We start from the raw sequence: 18,842 nt of genomic DNA, 5'->3' as shown, positions 1-18,842 counted from the left end.
TCCACTATAATATATATTTTTCTTATACTTAATATTTATATAATATATCTATAAACAACATAATAAAATTCAATGTGTTTCAAGAAGTTATGTAGCCTGAGGAGCTTTTCAAACAAAGAAAATTTTATACCATAAGAGTATTAGACAAAATTTAGTTTTTTTTTAAATTTTCCAAGACAACATATATTTTTGTTATTTTCAGTACATATAACATTTAATTAAAAATTACATATTAAATTTTTGTTACCTTGCAACAAGTTGTACAGCTTGAGGAGCTCTTTGAACATGAGTAAAAATAATCATATATTACTCGTACATTATATATAGATTATTACATAGAGCGTCGATGCACATTTTGCTAAAATCATTTTTTTAAATTCATTTTTCCAAGACAACATATTTTTTTCTTATTTTTAATAGTTAAATAATATATTGAAAAATGACATATTGAAATTTCAAAGTCTTACAACAACTTGCATGGTCTGAGGAGCTCCTTAAACCAGACCTATAAATAGCAACTTATTATAATACAGTAGATCGCCGATGGATAATTGAGTAAAATATTTTTTTTATAGAATTTCACCCAAACAACATATATTTTCCTTATTTTAATAGTTATATATTATATGTTAAAATAACATATTGAATTTTCAAAGTCTTACAGTGACTTGCATGTCCTGAGGAGCTCTTTAAACAAGAGCAATATATAATTACTTTCAATTAACTATGAGTAATAATAGAACGCCGGCGTACATTTTGATAAAATAATTTTTTTAAATTATGTTTTCTTAAACGACATATTTTTTTCTTATTTTTAGTATTCATAGCATATATTCAAAAATAACATATTGAATTTTCAACATCTTTCAAGAACCTGTGTAGCCTGAGGAGCCCTTTAAATAAGAGCAATTTATAATTGTTTATTATTATATAGAATATTTGGATGCCGAGGCACATTTTAGTAAAATATTTTTTTTAAATTAATTTTTACAAGACGACATACTTTTTTATTATTTTTAATAGTTATATAATATATTGAAAAATGACATATTAAAATTTCAACATCTTTCAAGAAATTTTATGGCCTGAGGAGTTCTTCAAAAAATAATAAATTCATGTACTAGTACGCCTGTACACATTTTTGTTAATCCATTATTTTCTTTTAATATTTCTATTACAATATATACTAGTTTTAATTTTAAAATCTATACGATATATTGAAAAAATATATATTACATTTTTAATAATAAAGTTTAAAATAATGAATCAAATTGTAGCAAATTTATAATATCTTGAATAGCTCTTTAAACAAAACAAATATCACATAAAAAAACTTAAAAGTGAGCAAATTGTGGTCCAATCTATTTTTTACAAATTTTTGCATGACGACATATATTCAAATTATTTTTAATATTTATAAAATACATTCAAAAATAATATATTGAAACATCAACATCTTACAACAAACTGTACAGCCTGAGGAGCTCTTTAAACAACAATAATAAACATAAAAGAACTTAAAGACAACCAAAATGTAGTCAAATCTATTTTATACTACTTTTCGCACAATAACAAATGTTTAAAATATTTTTAATATTTATAAGATACATTCAAAAATATTATATTGAAATTTTATCACTTTACAACAAACTGTACAGCCTGAAGAGCTCCTTAAACCAAACTAGTGTAACATACTTGTAACCAAAGAACTAAAAAGTGACCAACTTGTGGTGGAATCTATTTCATACAAATTTTTGCATGGCAACATATATTTAAAATATTTTTAATATTTATAAAATATATTTAAAAATAACATTAAAACATCAATACCTTACAACTACCAGTACAGCCTTCTTAAACCGAAGCAATTTTATATAACACAACGCCGATGCATACTTTGATCGAATCTTTATTTTCTACAAATTTTTATATGGTAACATATACCTAAAATATTTTTAGTATTTGCACAAAATACTAAAGAAAAACACATTTCAGTTTCAAGAATTTTGTACACTCGGTGTAGCCTCACGAGCTCTTCAAAAGTGACATATACGAAATCCTACTTCAAGCCTTTACACTTAACTCAAATTTATATATAACTAACACCAATTTTTTTCATTTAAATTTTATATAACAAATTTTTTTTAATATATATTTGCCAAATTTTTTACCACATATATCCTTTATCTTTCAGGTAAAACAAGAACAAAAGACAAATACAGAGTCGTCTACTCCGATCACCAACGTCTAGAACTCGAAAAAGAATTCAGGTTCTCCCGTTACATAACAATTAGGCGAAAAGCAGAACTGGCCCAAATGTTGGCCCTCAGCGAACGCCAGGTTAAAATCTGGTTCCAAAACCGAAGGGCCAAGGAAAGAAAACAGGTTAAAAAGTTGGACGAACCTCCAAATAAAACTGGTAAAGAACCACCTTTGGCAGGAAGTTCTTCGGGTGCTTCGGAAATGGTTCTTGGTGGTTCTTATTTGGGTGACCATCATCATTTGATGGGAATTTGACAAGATGAAGGGATTGATGATAGTGTCAGTTGGTAGTAAAAAGATAAATGAAATTTGGATTGGATTTTTGGTGATTGAACCAAAAATGGCAGGAAAATTTGTGAGATTATTGTTCGAGTTGGTGGAGGAAAAGTAAATAAAAATTGCACCATATTTTTAGTCCTTAAGGCCTTAAGCCTTACTTAGTGGTAGAAAAATTATTAATGGTTGGTGGAGCGGTATAGGTACAGTTATTTTTCAGTGACATTAATATTTACAAAAATCCTGAAAAAGCAAAAAGTGATTTTGAGATTAAACTCTCCTAATTTGGTGATACGTTTGATAAGATGATGGATATGGCAGCATATGAAAATTTTCGATCTTAGACAATATTTTTGGAGATTGAACCAAGTTTGGTAAAATTATTTATCCGTGATCAAGATTTGATGTTATTAAAGAAGATGTCTAGGACAATTAAACAAATAAAATACTTGTTTAGTGAAAAATGTCAAAAACACTAAAACTTATAAATTTGTGACAAGTGCTAATTTGTGGATCAAATTTTTTTTGGTGCTTTTGGTGCTTAGAACTTGTTGAAAAAAGTTTAAGGGACAAATACTTAAATTTTTGATTTAAAGCAAAAGCAGTTAATTATTTTAAAGAAAATAATTGTATAAATTTGCCAAGGAACAAATTTAAGAAATTTTAATATGCTTTTTTAAGTAAATGGGATCCCTCTGTTTTAAAGAAAAGTGTGTTCAATTCTGAAAATTTTGCAGCACTGTTTTAATAAAAATATTGAAGAAAATTTGCACAATTTATATGAAAAATTTAATAAAGGGTCATTCCAGAAAAATGAAGAAATTTGTAAGTGATTTTTAGCAGACAGAATATAATAAATTTTTTTAAAAGCAAAGTAACACAGAATTTTGAAAAAAATGTCTTTTAACATTAACCAATACTCTTTTTACGTAATTTTTTAAAAAAAGTGATAGATATATTTGGAACCAGTATTCTACCAGTGAGATATTGAATACAACTTACATAGAAAAATTTGCTAAAATTCAAGAAGATCTGGAAGAAATTAAAAATTATATTTTATGTGAAGAATTTGATTTTTTGTATTTGAAAAAAAGTTGAGAAATTGCATATATCTTTCTTTCACGAAGAAAAAAAAATCATATAAATTTGAGAAAAAAGCTAGACAAAGTGTACGTGAATATAATTTTCAAAATTCGATTTTTTGTTATTATTTAAAAATTTGACACCACCATTTTAAGGAAAAATTATAAAACTCCAACATCACTTTTTTTAAAAAAAAATCTGAAATTGGACAAGTAATGTAAAAGAAAGTTAAAGTATATTCCTGTTAAAATTTTTTTTGTTATTATAAAGCAAAATAAAGAAGAAATTTGATACCACCTCAAAAAGAAAAAAATTAAGCGAAATAATAAGACAAATTTTTACATAAATGAGAAACAAAAGAAAGTGTTTATTTAAGCTAAAAATGTGATTATTTTAGAAGAAAATAATGCATAAATGCACCACTGTTTTTTTTTTTAAAACAAGTAATTTTACAGAACCATTTTAAGTAATAAATTTTACCCAACTTAAAAAATAGTGAAATTAAACAAATGATTTAAGAAAAAGTGTATATTACTAAAAATTATTAAAAATGAATTTTATAGTGAATAAGTGCAACATTTTAGTAACTATGAGAACAACATTTTAGTGATTTTTTTTTTAATATTTATACAGTATATTTAAAAATACTATATTAAATTTTCAAAATCTTACAACAACTTGCATGGCCTGAGGAGCTCTTCAAACAAGAGTCACTTATAATTGTTTATTATTATGTAGACGCCGATGCACATTTTGGTAAAATAATTTTTTTACAATATATTTTCTTGAACAACATATTTTTTCTTATTTTTGATAGATATATATTATATGTTATAATAACATATTAAATTTTCAAAGACCTAAAACAACTTGTATAGCCTGAGGAGCTCCTCAAATATTATTATAAAATACATTATGTATATAATAATAGAGCGCTTATTCACATTTTGGTAAATTTTTTAATCATATTTTTTTAACCAACATAATTTTTTTATATTATTAATTTTATACAATATATTCAAAAATACCATATTAAATTTTCAAAGTCTTACAACAACTTGCATGACCTGAGGAGCTCTTCAGATAAGAGCCATTTATAATTGTTTATTATTGGACACCGATGCACATTTTGGTAAAATAATCTTTTTACATTATATTTTCTTAACCAACATATTTTTTTCTTATTTTTGATAGTTATATAATGTATGTTAAAATAACATATTGAATTTTCAAAGTCCCAAAACAACTTGTATAGCCTGAGGAGCTCCTCAAATATCATTATAAAATATATTATATATAATAATAGAGCGCTGATACACATTTTGGTAAAATAAATTTTTTAATTATATTTTCCTAACCGACATAATTTTTTTTATTTTTAATATTTATAAAATATATTGAAAAATAATATATTAAAACATCAACACCTTACAACAAACTGTATAGCCTGAGGAGCTCCTTAAACCAAACTAATCTAACATAAAAGAACTTGAAGATAACCAAAATGTGGTCCAATTTATTTTGAAAATGTGATTATTTCAGAAGAAAATAATGCATAAATGCACCACTTTAAAAAAAAACAAGTAATTTTACAAAACTATATTTTGAGATATAAATTTTACTCAACTTAAAAAATAGTGAAATTAAACAAATGACTTAAGAGAAAGTGCATATTTACTAACTATGATTAAAAATAAATTTTATAGTGAATAAGAGCAACATTTTAGTGAAAAAACTGTTTATTATTATTATAAATAATACTAATAGTGAGAATTAACTGCAAATTAATATTTGGAGAACAATTTTGGTAAAAATTGTGGTTCATAATTAGTTATCCAGGTTTCTGTACAAACGATAAGTGTTTCTTAATTAATTATAATAATTATAGAATTTAGTTCTAGGTCTTAATATAACAAAAATTATGTAGAAATGCAAAATATATGTAAACAAAAAATTTATTTCCTAATCGACTATTAAAACTGATTTTTTTAAAGTTTTTTTTAAATAATTTCAAGTGTTCTGAATGTTTCTTTAGACGTAGAAAACCTGTTTTTATGGGAACGCCTACGAAAAACGTAGCCACGCCTGAAATTTATATATATATATATATATATATATATATATATATATATATATATATATTTATAGCAAACATCCATTTGAAAGCTTAATGCCAGATGAATTAGAGTCGTACTAATTTATATATATATATATATATATATATATATATATATATTATATATATATTATATAATTATATATATATATTTATGAAATTATATTAATTTAACAAAAATTTCCATACTAAAATATATTAATAGATAATTTTAGTTAAACATCGTCACATACTGCTCGCATATGATTTTTTTTTTCATTTTCATCATTATTTTATTTAAAATTTAAATTATTCAAGATAAAGATGAATTGTTTAAAAAGTATAGTAATTAAAAATTTATTAATTAACTAATTTTCAGCCTAATATTTCTCTGTTAAACAATTTCTGTAAGTATGTAATTTAAATTGTCTTGAAAGATTTCAATTGGAACTATTTAAAAAAAAAATCACACACGTTTTACCTATAATGAAAACTTAATATTTTTGAATATTCTGAAAATACACATTTTATAGTTTAAAACTAAATTGTATATAATTGCACATTTTGTGGAAGATCTTACAAAAACCGAACAAACAATTTCATCTAAATTTTAAATAAATTTTCAAACAAAATATTTACTAAACTTCCCAAATTTAATTTAATTTCACATTTTTAAACAATTAGCTAAAATTTGCTTTTAACTAAAAGATCTGCCTGTAAAATAAAGAAAACGTCTTAGAATTTTACAATATATTTAAATTTAAAATTTATTAAATTTATAAATTATTAATATTGTATATAAATAAATATTTTTGTTTATTACTAATTATACTATGTAATTTATAGTGTATAAGTATTATTATATATTATTATTTAAGAAAATTATTATTATTGGAATTGTGATCGTCAAGGCTTATTATACATACATATGTTTTATTAATGTATTTTATTTATTTATAAATTATATATAATAAAAAAATTGAATTAGTACTATTAAATATATATTATATTAAAAGCAACGCTGTATATTGTTAAGAAAATTTAGCTTTGTGACAACTTTAGTTTAAATTGTTAATAAAAATATGAAAATTGACTCAAATTATTTATTTATATAATTAATATAATACTTAATATACACATATGTATTTATAAATAAATATATATATATATGTATATGTATAAATAAATAAATATATATATATATATATATTATAAAAATATTGGCATTTTGCTCTTTGAAATTATTTATATTTAATATGAAACATATGTTATAAATTTTGGTTTTTGTAAAAAAATGTATTAAGTTTTTACAAAATTAAATGAATTTATTAAATTTTCAACATTTATAATATCAATTTGCTTAATAATTTTATTTATAAATATTACTATGTTTTTGCAAATTATTTCTAAAGTTTTATCTTTCATTCTATTATTTTTGTCATTCAAGTTTTATATAAATAGTGTATTTTCAATAAGTTCTTGAACCCGTACTATTTGTTCTAGAATGCTGATATTTTAGTATATTATTCTTCAGTATTTGTATTTTGTATATAAATTATAAACTGAACTATTTTAGAACAAAATTTGTTCAAAATTTTGCATTTTGTTTGCATCCGCCATTTCGGGATTCTTATTGGAAAATCTTGCTTTGAGATGGAGTCTTATTGGAAATTTTTTCTTTCATAATTTTTGAATAAAATACAGCTTTTTATAAAAATATGTCCATTACTATTATCTCGTCCATTACTATTAATTCTATTCCAAATGTTTTTTCTCCTATCGGCCATTCTATTTTTTGTTCGTCGGCTTTTAAAAGTTGAATGTAATAAAATTCGGCCTCTTTATTTATCATCATCAAAAAAGCACAAATGATATGCCGATGGCCGTGAGATTAAAATTCGTGATTAATAATATAAGAAACAAGAAAAAAAAACAACATGAACAGTTAATGGGTTTTTGCCACGGAAAAGTTTTTTTTAGACAAATGGCGGATGTAATGGAAAAGTTTGGGTAATAGTGATAGAAAAAGAACTCTACTGATGAGCAAACAAAGTTTTGACTTGAGGCAAAAATGTTCTATATTCACATATTGCTAATTAAAAAAATATTAAAATCCGTATTTCAACTGAGATTTATTCAAAATTTTGATATGCAAGAGTATATAATAAGTTTTGCTAGATTTTATCTAGTTTTTACTGATATATATATATATATATATATATATATATATAGATATATATATATATATATATATATATATATAAAATTATAATGTTCTGAAAGAAAATCAAGTTATTTGGAGAAAATTAAAACAATGTGCCAAATCCACATCTTGCTAATTATCAAAATGCTTAGTTTGCGTTTGAGAAACGAATTGTTCAAAATTTTTTTATTGAAGTGTATATTACGAGTTTTACTAGTTTTAGTAAATTTTATCTAGTTTCAGTAAATTTTATCTAGGAAATTAAAAGTTATTTAAAGAAAACTAAAAGAATGACCTAAATCCGCATATTGCTAATTGCAATATACAAGTCCGCATTTCAACTACGAATTACACAAAATTTTATCATGAAAGTGCATACAATATGTTATACAAGATTCTAGCAAATTTTATCTAATTTTGAGTTATTTATGTTAACGGTTTAGTATGTTCTGGAGAAAAATTAAAAGTTATTTGAAGAAATGTTCAAAAATGCCCCTAATCTATATATTGCTAATTGCAAAATACTTAAGTCCGCATTTCAACTAAGAGTTATTTATAATTTTGAAATACAAGTGTATACAACAGGTTTTATAAAAATTTAGCTAATTTTATCTAATTTTTACTATTGTAAATAAAACATAATATCCTAGCAGAAAATTAAAAGTCGTAGAAGAAAATTACATAAACTGCCTCTAAAGGGTTTTTGTGGTAACAACCGAATTGAATGAAGTAATAAACATTATCATTAAGATACTATTTATTAATCCATTTATATATACATATATATATATATATATATATATATGTGTGTGTGTGCATATTTATATATGAATATATATAAATATATACATGTTTATATATATATATATATATATATGTATATATATATGAATAAATGCAAATATATATAATGATTTTAATTTATGTTTGAAATCGCGTGTTCGGCTCCATTAAGATTTTAGTTTGAAGATAAATGAATGAGAAACGGCCATTAATATTTTTTCAAATTTAAATATAAATATATATACATATATATATATATATATATATATATATATATACATATGTATATATTTATATTTGTGGCAAAAAGCAAAAGCTGACGAGAAGTGGTCGAGTTGCATGATGCCTTTTATTGAAGGGGCTTGTGAGCTTTTATTGCTCTGAAGATGTGATACAGATAATCCATCAGAGTATAAATGGATATATATATATATATATATATATATATATATACATATAATAGCTTTTAAACGAAGCCATTTTACAAAAATACATAAGGTTACGCAAGAGTACTTCTACGCCAAGAGTATTCATACAAATTTTATTGCATGAGAAATGTTTATTTATTATTTTTAAATATAGTTAACCAAATACAACCACTTTTTATTTTACACTTTGAGAATGTTCTAAAATTTATATTTTACTTTTTGCGTAAGGTTGCAAAAGACGTACCCAGGATATAATTTGTCTACTAATTATAAATTATATGAACTGGTGGTACAAATGTCTTTTTTGATGTTTATTTTACAAATTAAATATAAAAACAGATTTTGTTATTTTTATAAACAGTAAGAGTAATTAGAATGTAATTACTAATAATATATTATAGTTGTATAGTAAAATTTTGTATCATTCGTAGTTGAAATGCAGACTTTAGTATTTATAATTAGCAATATGTGGATTTGGGACATTTTTGTACATTTCTTCAAATAACTTTTAATTTTGCTATAAGATATTATAATTTGCTTATATCGATATAATCTAAATAAAATTTATTATTATCAATTGTTTAAGGCTATAAATATGCTAGTGTTGCAGGTATCTTAATATGCACGCAGTCAACATCCTACAACAATCCCAAATCGATATCTTTATTGCTTCTCGACATATTCTACGGAGCAATCGCAATTGAGGCGCACTCCATATGCAAATTGCTCACTTATCTTTATCTTTGGAACGGGCTAGGGTACGATGTTCTAGTGTTGCAGGCATCTTAATATGCACGCAATCAACATCCAACAACAATCCCAAATCGATATCTTCATTGCTTCTCGAGATATTCTACGGAGCAATCGTATTGAGGCGCACTCCATATGCAAATTGCTCACTTATCTTTATCTTTAGAACGGGTTAGGGTATGATGTGCTAGTGTTGCAGGCATCTTAATATGCACGCAATCAACATCCTGCAACAATCCCAAATCGATATCTTCATTGCTTCTCGAGATATTCTACGGAGCAATCGCATTGAGGCGCACTCCATATGCAAATTTGCTCACTTATCTTTATCTTTAGAACGGGCTAGGGTACGATGTTCTAGTGTTGCAGGCATCTTAATATGCACGCAATCAACATCCTACAACAATCCCAAATCGATATCTTCATTGCTTCTCGAGATATCCTACGGAGCAATCGTATTGAGGCGCACTCCATATGCAAATTGCTCACTTATCTTTATCTTTCTAACGGTCTAGTCTAGGGTATGATGTGCTAGTGTTGCTGACATATTGATATGCACGCAGTCAAGTGTTTTATATACATTTATATCAAAATTTTGAACAAACCGTAGTTGAATTGCCCACTTGAGTACTTTCATAATTACCTCCGAATCAATTTTTTACTTTTTTGCTAATTGCTTGCAATTTTTATTCTAGACATTATAATTTATGTACACCATTTAAAACTACATTTACTAAAAATTTGTGCTTAATTCTATATATACTTCTATTTTGAAATTTTGAACAATTTTAAGTTGATATGCGACTTCAATATTTCGATTTCGATTTAGACAATCTTTTACATTTCACAATTTCTTTGCCCACACATGAACTTTAACATTAAATTTTTTCTGGCCTTAATTTCGATTGGACCTTTTGCCGATATCTCAAGATTATCGTTTAATAATAAGAATTCATTTCATTTAGTTTTTAAGTTCCTGTTTTGGTGTTGTTAAAACTTTATTGGGGGCAATTTAGATATATTTATATGTATGGAGGCTTCGGGCAATGTGGACTTGCAGATGAAAATAATGGATAAAAAAAATAAAAATGGGTAAATTGATTGAGAAATACTTACATTAATGTTTTGGATAAGTATTAAAATTTATTAAAAAAAATTTAGTTTGACAAAATAGCGCTTTGAATGATCATACTCGTGTAAAGGTAGGTATTTTTGTTAGATATGTTTTACTATTTCAGATACAAAAAATTTTTCAAAATTTTAATATACAAGTGTATCTAACAGGTTACAGGTTAAAATACTCAACTCTGCATTTCAACTACCAATTATGCAAAATTTTGATATATACGTATGTATAAAAGGTTACACTAATTTTTAGTAAATTTTATCTAGATTTTACTAATGTAAATCATAATGTCTTAGAATAAAATAAAAAGATATTTAGCAAAAAGTGAAAAATGTCTTATATTCAAAAATTGCTAATTACAAATTACTCAAGTCCGCAATTCAACTACAAATTATGCAAAATTTTGATATACAAGTGTATATAACCTGTTTTACTTGATTTTAGTAAATTTTATCTAATTTTCACTAATGTATATAAATCATAATGTCCTGGAATAAAATCAAATTTTAAAAAAACCTACTAATTTACTAATTTAATTTAAAAACCATATCCACATATTGAAAATTAACAAAATACTCTAGTTGACTCTTCAATTAGCTAGTACTATTAATATATTAATAGTAGAAGGTTATAATTTGAAAATACGATACACAAAACCTTCGTTTAAATATTAAAAATAAAATTGTTATAAATTTTTTTTCAGAAAAGTTTATAAAAATGATTTAATCGAACAAAAACATACATAATAAGGCAAATAAACTCCACACTAAGTATAAATATACACATTATATTATAATACACTTACATATAAATAATTGGCTCTAAAATAATTTAATAAATTAATTAAATTAAATAAATAAAATAAAGTATAAATTCTTCTAATTGAATAAAACTATAACATTTATGTTTATCATCCATTTCTCAAACAAATTTTGTGCAAAACACAGTTTTGCTCCATTTAGTTTTATATAAAAAATATTAAATATATACTATATTGTTTATATCTATATATATATTAAATTAAATATAATTTCTTATTGAAATCTAATTTGAATCTTAACGGTTTTAAATTCCAATTAGACACAGGTTTGCAATCTCTGGACGAACACGTGGACTACGAGCACGTGGTTTGTTTCCTGAATAAAAATGATGACATTTCTTAAATGTCACTTTTTTAGGTTATGTTGAGTTGCTTTTTATAAAATAATTATTAAAAATAGATTTAATTAGTTCAAAATTATATTAAATTGTTGTAAGTGTTTTGAATAATTATTTGAAGTTAAAAGAATTGATTTAAAATGGTAAGTATTAGAATTATTTGTAGAAATTGTGCAAATGGAAAGGATTGACTTATGTATTTATTGTTTATACATATAATAGTATTATATATACTTTGTTAACAATATTATAACATCTTGTACTCGATTTCACTTCAATATAAACCTAAATTATGCTAGTAGTAAAATACTTGCAAAATTTTATAAACTAATCTATGTTGACACAATACCACTACAAATTACATGAATAACACTTCCAATATATAAACATAAAAAGAACCTTCAACAAGTATATATATATATATATATATATATATATATTTACATATATTATTATTATTATTATATTATTATTATATTGATCTATATCTTCTTCGTCTTTCACCCCAGCACGGTAGAGTGAAGACAAGATCTTCAGAAGAGGAGGCTGCGAGGAAAACTAAAAGAACGACAAGCCAAGTAGTTGCAGCTACAAAGCTGTCAGTAGTCAAAATTTGAAATGCGAGAGAAAAAAGAATTGAATGAGTTTAATGAATTTGTTAGCACAAGCTTTGAGTGCTAATCCTGATATTTATACATTCTGGAACATACGGAGAGAAGTTTTGCAACATTTGGTTGCCCAGAATGAGTAAGATAATTGATACATGGGGAATGGATATATAGATATATAATATATATATTTATATATATATATATATATATATATGTTTGGTTTTATAGATTAGACCAAGTAGATACCTCAGAGACCCAAATGCTCTACGATGCTGAATTGCCCTTAACAGAAAGTTGTCTAAGAGTCAAACCGAAGTCTTATAGCGCTTGGCATCATCGATGTTGGGTGCTCAGTAAGCCCTAATGTTAATTGGGAAAAAAGAATTGCAAATTTGTACCAAATATTTAAAAATGGATGAAAGAAATTGTAAGTATATACAGAAAATCAAAGTTTAACCATGTTTTTTAGACAATTTTGTTCTGAGAGTTCTAAATTTTATATACATATTTATAGATAATATAATAGCTTTTTAATGATATATAATAATGTTGATAAATTATATAAATTAGTACTAAATAAATTTAATTTCAAACGAAAAGCGTTGAAGCTAAAACAATATGGACGTTTTATGAATATTGTAATTTCAAACTTTCACAGAGAATTCAAAGTTTAACCATTTTTTTTTTAGACAATTTGTTCTAAGAGTTTTAAATGTTTATATACATATTATAGCTAATACAATTAGCTTTTTAATGATATATAATAATGTTAATATATTTATATAAATTATTATTAAATAAATTTAATTTTAAACAAAAGCGTTGAAGCTAAAACCATATGGACTTTTACGTTTATGAATATTGTAATTTCGAACTTCAACGAATTATTTTTATATAATTTTGTTCCAACATATCCAAATTGTTAAATGTAGATTTATACATAATTTTATTGGCTTTTCAGTGATATTTATAATATTTAGCACTATAAATAAAACTTGTCAAAATATTGCTAAATATAAAATAATAAACTACAAAACTAATAATTAGATACAAATTTTAAGTAATTTCACACTTTAACGTATATTTTTATATAAATTTGTTCTAACATTTTCAAATTGTTAAATGCAGATTTGTAAATAATTTTATTGACTTTCTAATGATTTATTATAAATATAACACTCTAAATAAATTTTAATATTACTAAATATGAAAAAAAAAATGCAACTTAATAACTAATAATCAGATACTAAGTAATTTTAAATTTTACAAATTTTTCGTTTTTAATTTTGTTTGGTAAGTTATTAATCGTTATATACAGTTCAGTAGATAATTTTATTAGGGTTTTAACAAATATAATACGTTAAATAGTTAAATTTTAATTATTATAAAATAAATTTATTATAAAATAATAAATAAAATAAACCTTGATAGAAAAACGCAACCATTATAATTAATGTTATTGACAGCCATTGCAAAATTTGATATAATTTTTTTTTTAAAATAATTTTGTTCTAAACGTTACGAATTGTAATACACAGATTTATAGATAATTTTATTAGCTTTCTTTTGATATTTACGTTACGAATTGTAATACACAGATTTATAGATAATTTTATTAGCTTTCTTTTGATATATAATAATATACATCAATTATATAAATTTAGTAAACTACATAAAAATTTAAAAAAAGGGGTTCTTATGAGACTTAAAAAAACTACTATTATCGACATTTCATTTTTTTTATCAATGTGTATAATTCTTTTTTACGAAATTTTGTTCGAAACTTTATAAACTGTTATATACAGATTTATAAACAATATCATTAGCTTTCATTTGGTATATAATAATATACATCAATTATATAAATTTAGTAAACTACAGGCAAAAATGTAAATATCCTTGGTATCTGTTATATAGATATTCGAAATTTATTTTGTTCTAAAAGTTATTAGACGTTATATACAGATTTGTAAATTATTTTATTAGCTTTCTAACAATGTATAATACTATTGCTAAACTTTGATTATTTATAATAAACATTGATGCAAAATAAACATTGATACAAAAAACTGCAACCAATAAAACTAACATTAGTCATCAACGCGTCCCTTCGACTTCAATGTTTATATTTTTTTTTATAAAATTTTGTTCTAATCGTTCTAAATTGTTATATACAGTTTTATAGACATTTTTATAAGCTTTTATTTCATATATAATAATATATATCAATTATACAAAATTTTAAAAAAATACAGGGAAAAATATCAAAAAGAGTCCTTGGTATATATACAGATATTTATACAGATATTCGAAACCAAAAACTTTATAAATTATTCGTATGTAATTTTATTCGAAACTTCATTAAACGTTATATACAGATTTGTAGATAATTTTCTTAGCTTTCATTTGATATATAATAATAAACATCGATAATATAAATTTAGTAAACTACAAGGAAAAATTTTAATTTTTTTTTCTCAGTCCACTGTTGGGATTACAGACGTTTCGTGGTCTACAAAGCCCACACGACTGCCAAGGATGAATTAGGCTTCTCTACTAAAAAAATCCATGAAAATTTCTCCAATTATTCAGCCTGGCATTATAGAAGCAAATTGTTACCTTTATTATATGCAGACAGAAGTGAAAATAGGTTATGTGATAGCAAATTACAAGAAGAATTGGAATTGGTGTTAAATGCTGCTTTTACTGACCCTAATGACTCCAGTGCCTGGTTTACCAACGATGGCTCCCTGGTAATAATAATAATAATAATAATATTAATAATAATAATAATAAGTTAGGTTGTCAAATATCTCCCTTCCGCTTTTTTGCTCTTGGTTTATAATACAAAAAGGCGGAAGGGAGATATTTGACAACCTAAATTATAATTATAATTAATTATAATAAATGATGAGTGAATTTTTTGCATTATTCAAGGACTTATTTTGTTGTAGGTAAACAAGAAGTGTCTTTAGAAATCGTTTCAGCAGTTTTGTACCAAAATACTTTGCATGTGGCTTTGTCGAAACACGCAAATTGTACGACGAGTGGGGAATATATTATAAGACTTGCTGGAAATGAAGGTGAGGTAATAAAATATACATTATAAATTAAAATTTTTTAAAATTAATTATTTACTATTAGTAGATGATGTTGAATGCGAATGGAACCCGATGTTGAGCTCTGATCGACTTTTGCAAACGCTTTGGCAAGGAATTTTTGCCAAGGATATTGTTTTGAGTAAAGGTAGATATTTTAAAGATATTTAATTCACCACAGAATTTTTTAAGATAATTTTTTTTTACTTGGACAGAAGTTTATGATCGATTTTAGAGTACACCAAGTTGCTGTAGGGTTGCATCTTGTTAGAAGACTTTATAGATCATTTAATTTTGCATAAATTTGTCTTTTACATCATTTAAATCAAATAAATAGTTTGCTAGTTATTGATACAATAAGATATGAATGCATTTTAAGCGTATTTTCGTTATTTTGCAGTTTGTTGTTACAATTTTAAAGTATACAGAGTTGATGTAGGGTTTTATGATGTTAACAATTATTGTTTATTATTCAATTTTAAACAAATTTGCCTAATATATCATGTGTTTTGCATAAACCATTTAAAAGTTACAAAAGATGCAATAAACAGAAGCACCAAGATTTTAAAACCATCTAATTACTATTCTAACAATGAATGAGTTTTTATAAAAAAAAATTATTCCAACACAAATTAATGTGTTGATGCAGTTTTATAGAGCATTTTATTGTCTTTATAGTGATGTAAAAACATTTATACAGTTTCATACAAAATTATATCGAAATCGTCTATCGAAAATTGCTAATAGCGTACGAGCTACAATTTTGTCATTTGAACATTGTTTTAAAAAAAAATTTGTTCTGACACAAATTAATGTGTTGATGCAGTTTTATAGAGAATTTTATTATCTTTATAGTGATGTAAAGTAAAAACATTCATACAGTTTCATACAAAATTATATCGAAATCGGTAAAAGAATCGAAAATTGCACCGACTTTTCTAGTAAAATCTAAAATTTCTGCGAGCAATAATTTTAACATTTGAACATTTTTTCACTAAAAAAATTTGTTCTAACACAAATTAATATGTTGATGCAATCTTATGAAAAATTTTATTATCTTTATAGTGATGCAAAAACATTTATGCAGCCTTATACAAAATTATATCGAAATCGATAAAAGAATCAACGAATCAAATAATCGAAATCAACCGACTTTTTCGGTACAAAGCAAAATTTCTAATAGCGTACGAGTTTTGACTTTTGAACATTTTTTAATACAAAAAAATGCTCCAACACTAATTATTGTGTTGATGCAGTCTTTTAGCGATTGCATTATATTTATAGTGGTGCCTAAACATTTACACAGTTTCATACAAAATTTTATCGAAATTGATAAAAGAATCAAAAATTACACCGACTTTTTCGGTACAAAGCAAAATTTCTAATAGCGTACGAGTTTTGACTTTTGAACATTTTTTATACAATAAAAATTGCTCCAACACTAATTATTGTGTTGATGCAGTTTTAAAGAGAATTGTGTTATCTTTATAGTGCTGTTAAAATATTCATACACTTTCATACAAAATTATATTAAAATTGATAAAAGAATCGAAAATTACACCGACTTTTCTAGTACAAAACGATTTATAATAGCGCACGAGCAACAATTTTAACATTTGAACATTTTTTATAAAAAAAATTGTTCTGACACAAATTAATGTATTCATGCAATTTTATAGATGATTATATTATCTTTATAGTGATGTAACAATATTTACATTGTTTTATGTAAAATTATATCGAAATCGATAAAAGAATCGAAAATTGCACCGACATTTCTAGTACAATTACAAATTTCTAATGGCTTACGAATAAAAATTTTAACATTTGAACAATTTTTTATGGAAAAAATGTTCTAACACAAATGAATGTGTTGATGCAGTTTTATGGACAATTGTATTATCTTTATAGTGATGTAAAAACATTTATACAGTTTCATACAAAATTATATCGAAATCGGTAAAATAAACAAAAATTGCATCGATATTTTTAGTACAATTACAAATTTCTAATGGCTTACGAATAAAAATTTTAACATTTGAACAATTTTTTATGGAAAAAATGTTCTAACATAAATTAATCTGTAGATGCAGTTTTATAGAGAATTTCATTATTTTCATAGTGATGTAAAAACATTTATACAGTTTCATACAAAATTATATCGAAATCGATAAAAGTATATCAAAATTAATAAAAGTATCAAAAATTGCACCGACTTTTCTAGTACACTCACAATTATGTAACAGCGTAGATTCATTGTTTATATCTCTTGTAACTTTAAAACCATGTACCCAATTTGCATCAAATTTTCGCCAAATTTGTACAAAATTAAATAATTTAGAACATTGTCTAACACCATAACCACCTACATAATAATATATTATATAATATATATTTCAATAATAATATTTTTTTTATTTAATTATCAGGACTTTCAGTAGAGTTAGTACATGCTTCAACTTACGACATAGTTTCAAAATTGGATTTGGACGTTGTAGATTTATTAAGAGGAAAATGCATTGGTTACAAAAAAGTGCGATTTGGGGCCAAATTTGGAGACAGGGTCAGGTCCGAATTGGGGACGCAGATGGAAGCCTGTAAAAGTTTATTGGAGATGGAACCTGATAGTAAATGTAAGAAATATATATATATATATATATATATATATATATATATTAAAAAAATCTCACAATCTATTTCCTTCTATCTATTTTTCCCCAGGGACTCTATTAACCCTAGCCCTTATCATGAGAGCCCTCGACTGCAAAAAGCACCATGAAGAATCTCTTCAACTTTTAGAAAAATTGCAAACAGTTGACCAAATGCGAAAGGGTTACTACAAAGACCTAAGAAATCGTTGGGTCATCGAACACTCCATCGAAAATTGGTTGGACAATTATCATCCAGGAGACGATGAAAGGAACATTTTAAATTTAAGGAACAAAAACCTGACTGCCATTTACCATAAA

At 24.3% G+C, this 18,842-nt stretch overlaps 2 protein-coding genes across 2 annotated transcripts; both read left to right on the top strand.

Annotated features, from left to right (window-relative positions):
- Window positions 1-2,184: 2,184 nt before the first annotated feature.
- Window positions 2,185-2,839, top strand: LOC113372907 (homeobox protein CHOX-CAD2-like; the record flags this gene model as incomplete). The annotated part of the gene is made up of 1 exon (XM_026613243.1): window positions 2,185-2,839. A coding segment is annotated over one exon (333 nt), but the record flags the coding sequence as incomplete, so codon positions are not given.
- Window positions 2,840-12,789: 9,950 nt separating this feature from the next.
- Window positions 12,790-18,839, top strand: LOC113372943 (geranylgeranyl transferase type-2 subunit alpha-like; the record flags this gene model as incomplete). The annotated part of the gene is given in 10 exon segments (XM_026613276.1): window positions 12,790-12,911; window positions 13,004-13,129; window positions 13,131-13,152; window positions 13,154-13,202; window positions 15,257-15,505; window positions 15,508-15,528; window positions 15,730-15,858; window positions 15,923-16,021; window positions 18,303-18,506; window positions 18,595-18,839. Coding segments are annotated over 10 exon segments (1,251 nt in total), but the record flags the coding sequence as incomplete, so codon positions are not given.
- Between the last annotated feature and the right edge of the window lie 3 nt (window positions 18,840-18,842).

The sequence above is a fragment of the Ctenocephalides felis genome, unplaced genomic scaffold, assembly GCF_003426905.1.
Source record: "Ctenocephalides felis isolate EL2017-DRISC unplaced genomic scaffold, ASM342690v1 CF-g0.4_SCAFFOLD_01604, whole genome shotgun sequence".
NCBI classification, from domain to species: domain Eukaryota; kingdom Metazoa; phylum Arthropoda; class Insecta; order Siphonaptera; family Pulicidae; genus Ctenocephalides; species Ctenocephalides felis.
The sequence above is the reverse complement of the archived record's forward strand: the minus strand, read 5'-3'. Positions and strand labels throughout refer to the sequence as shown.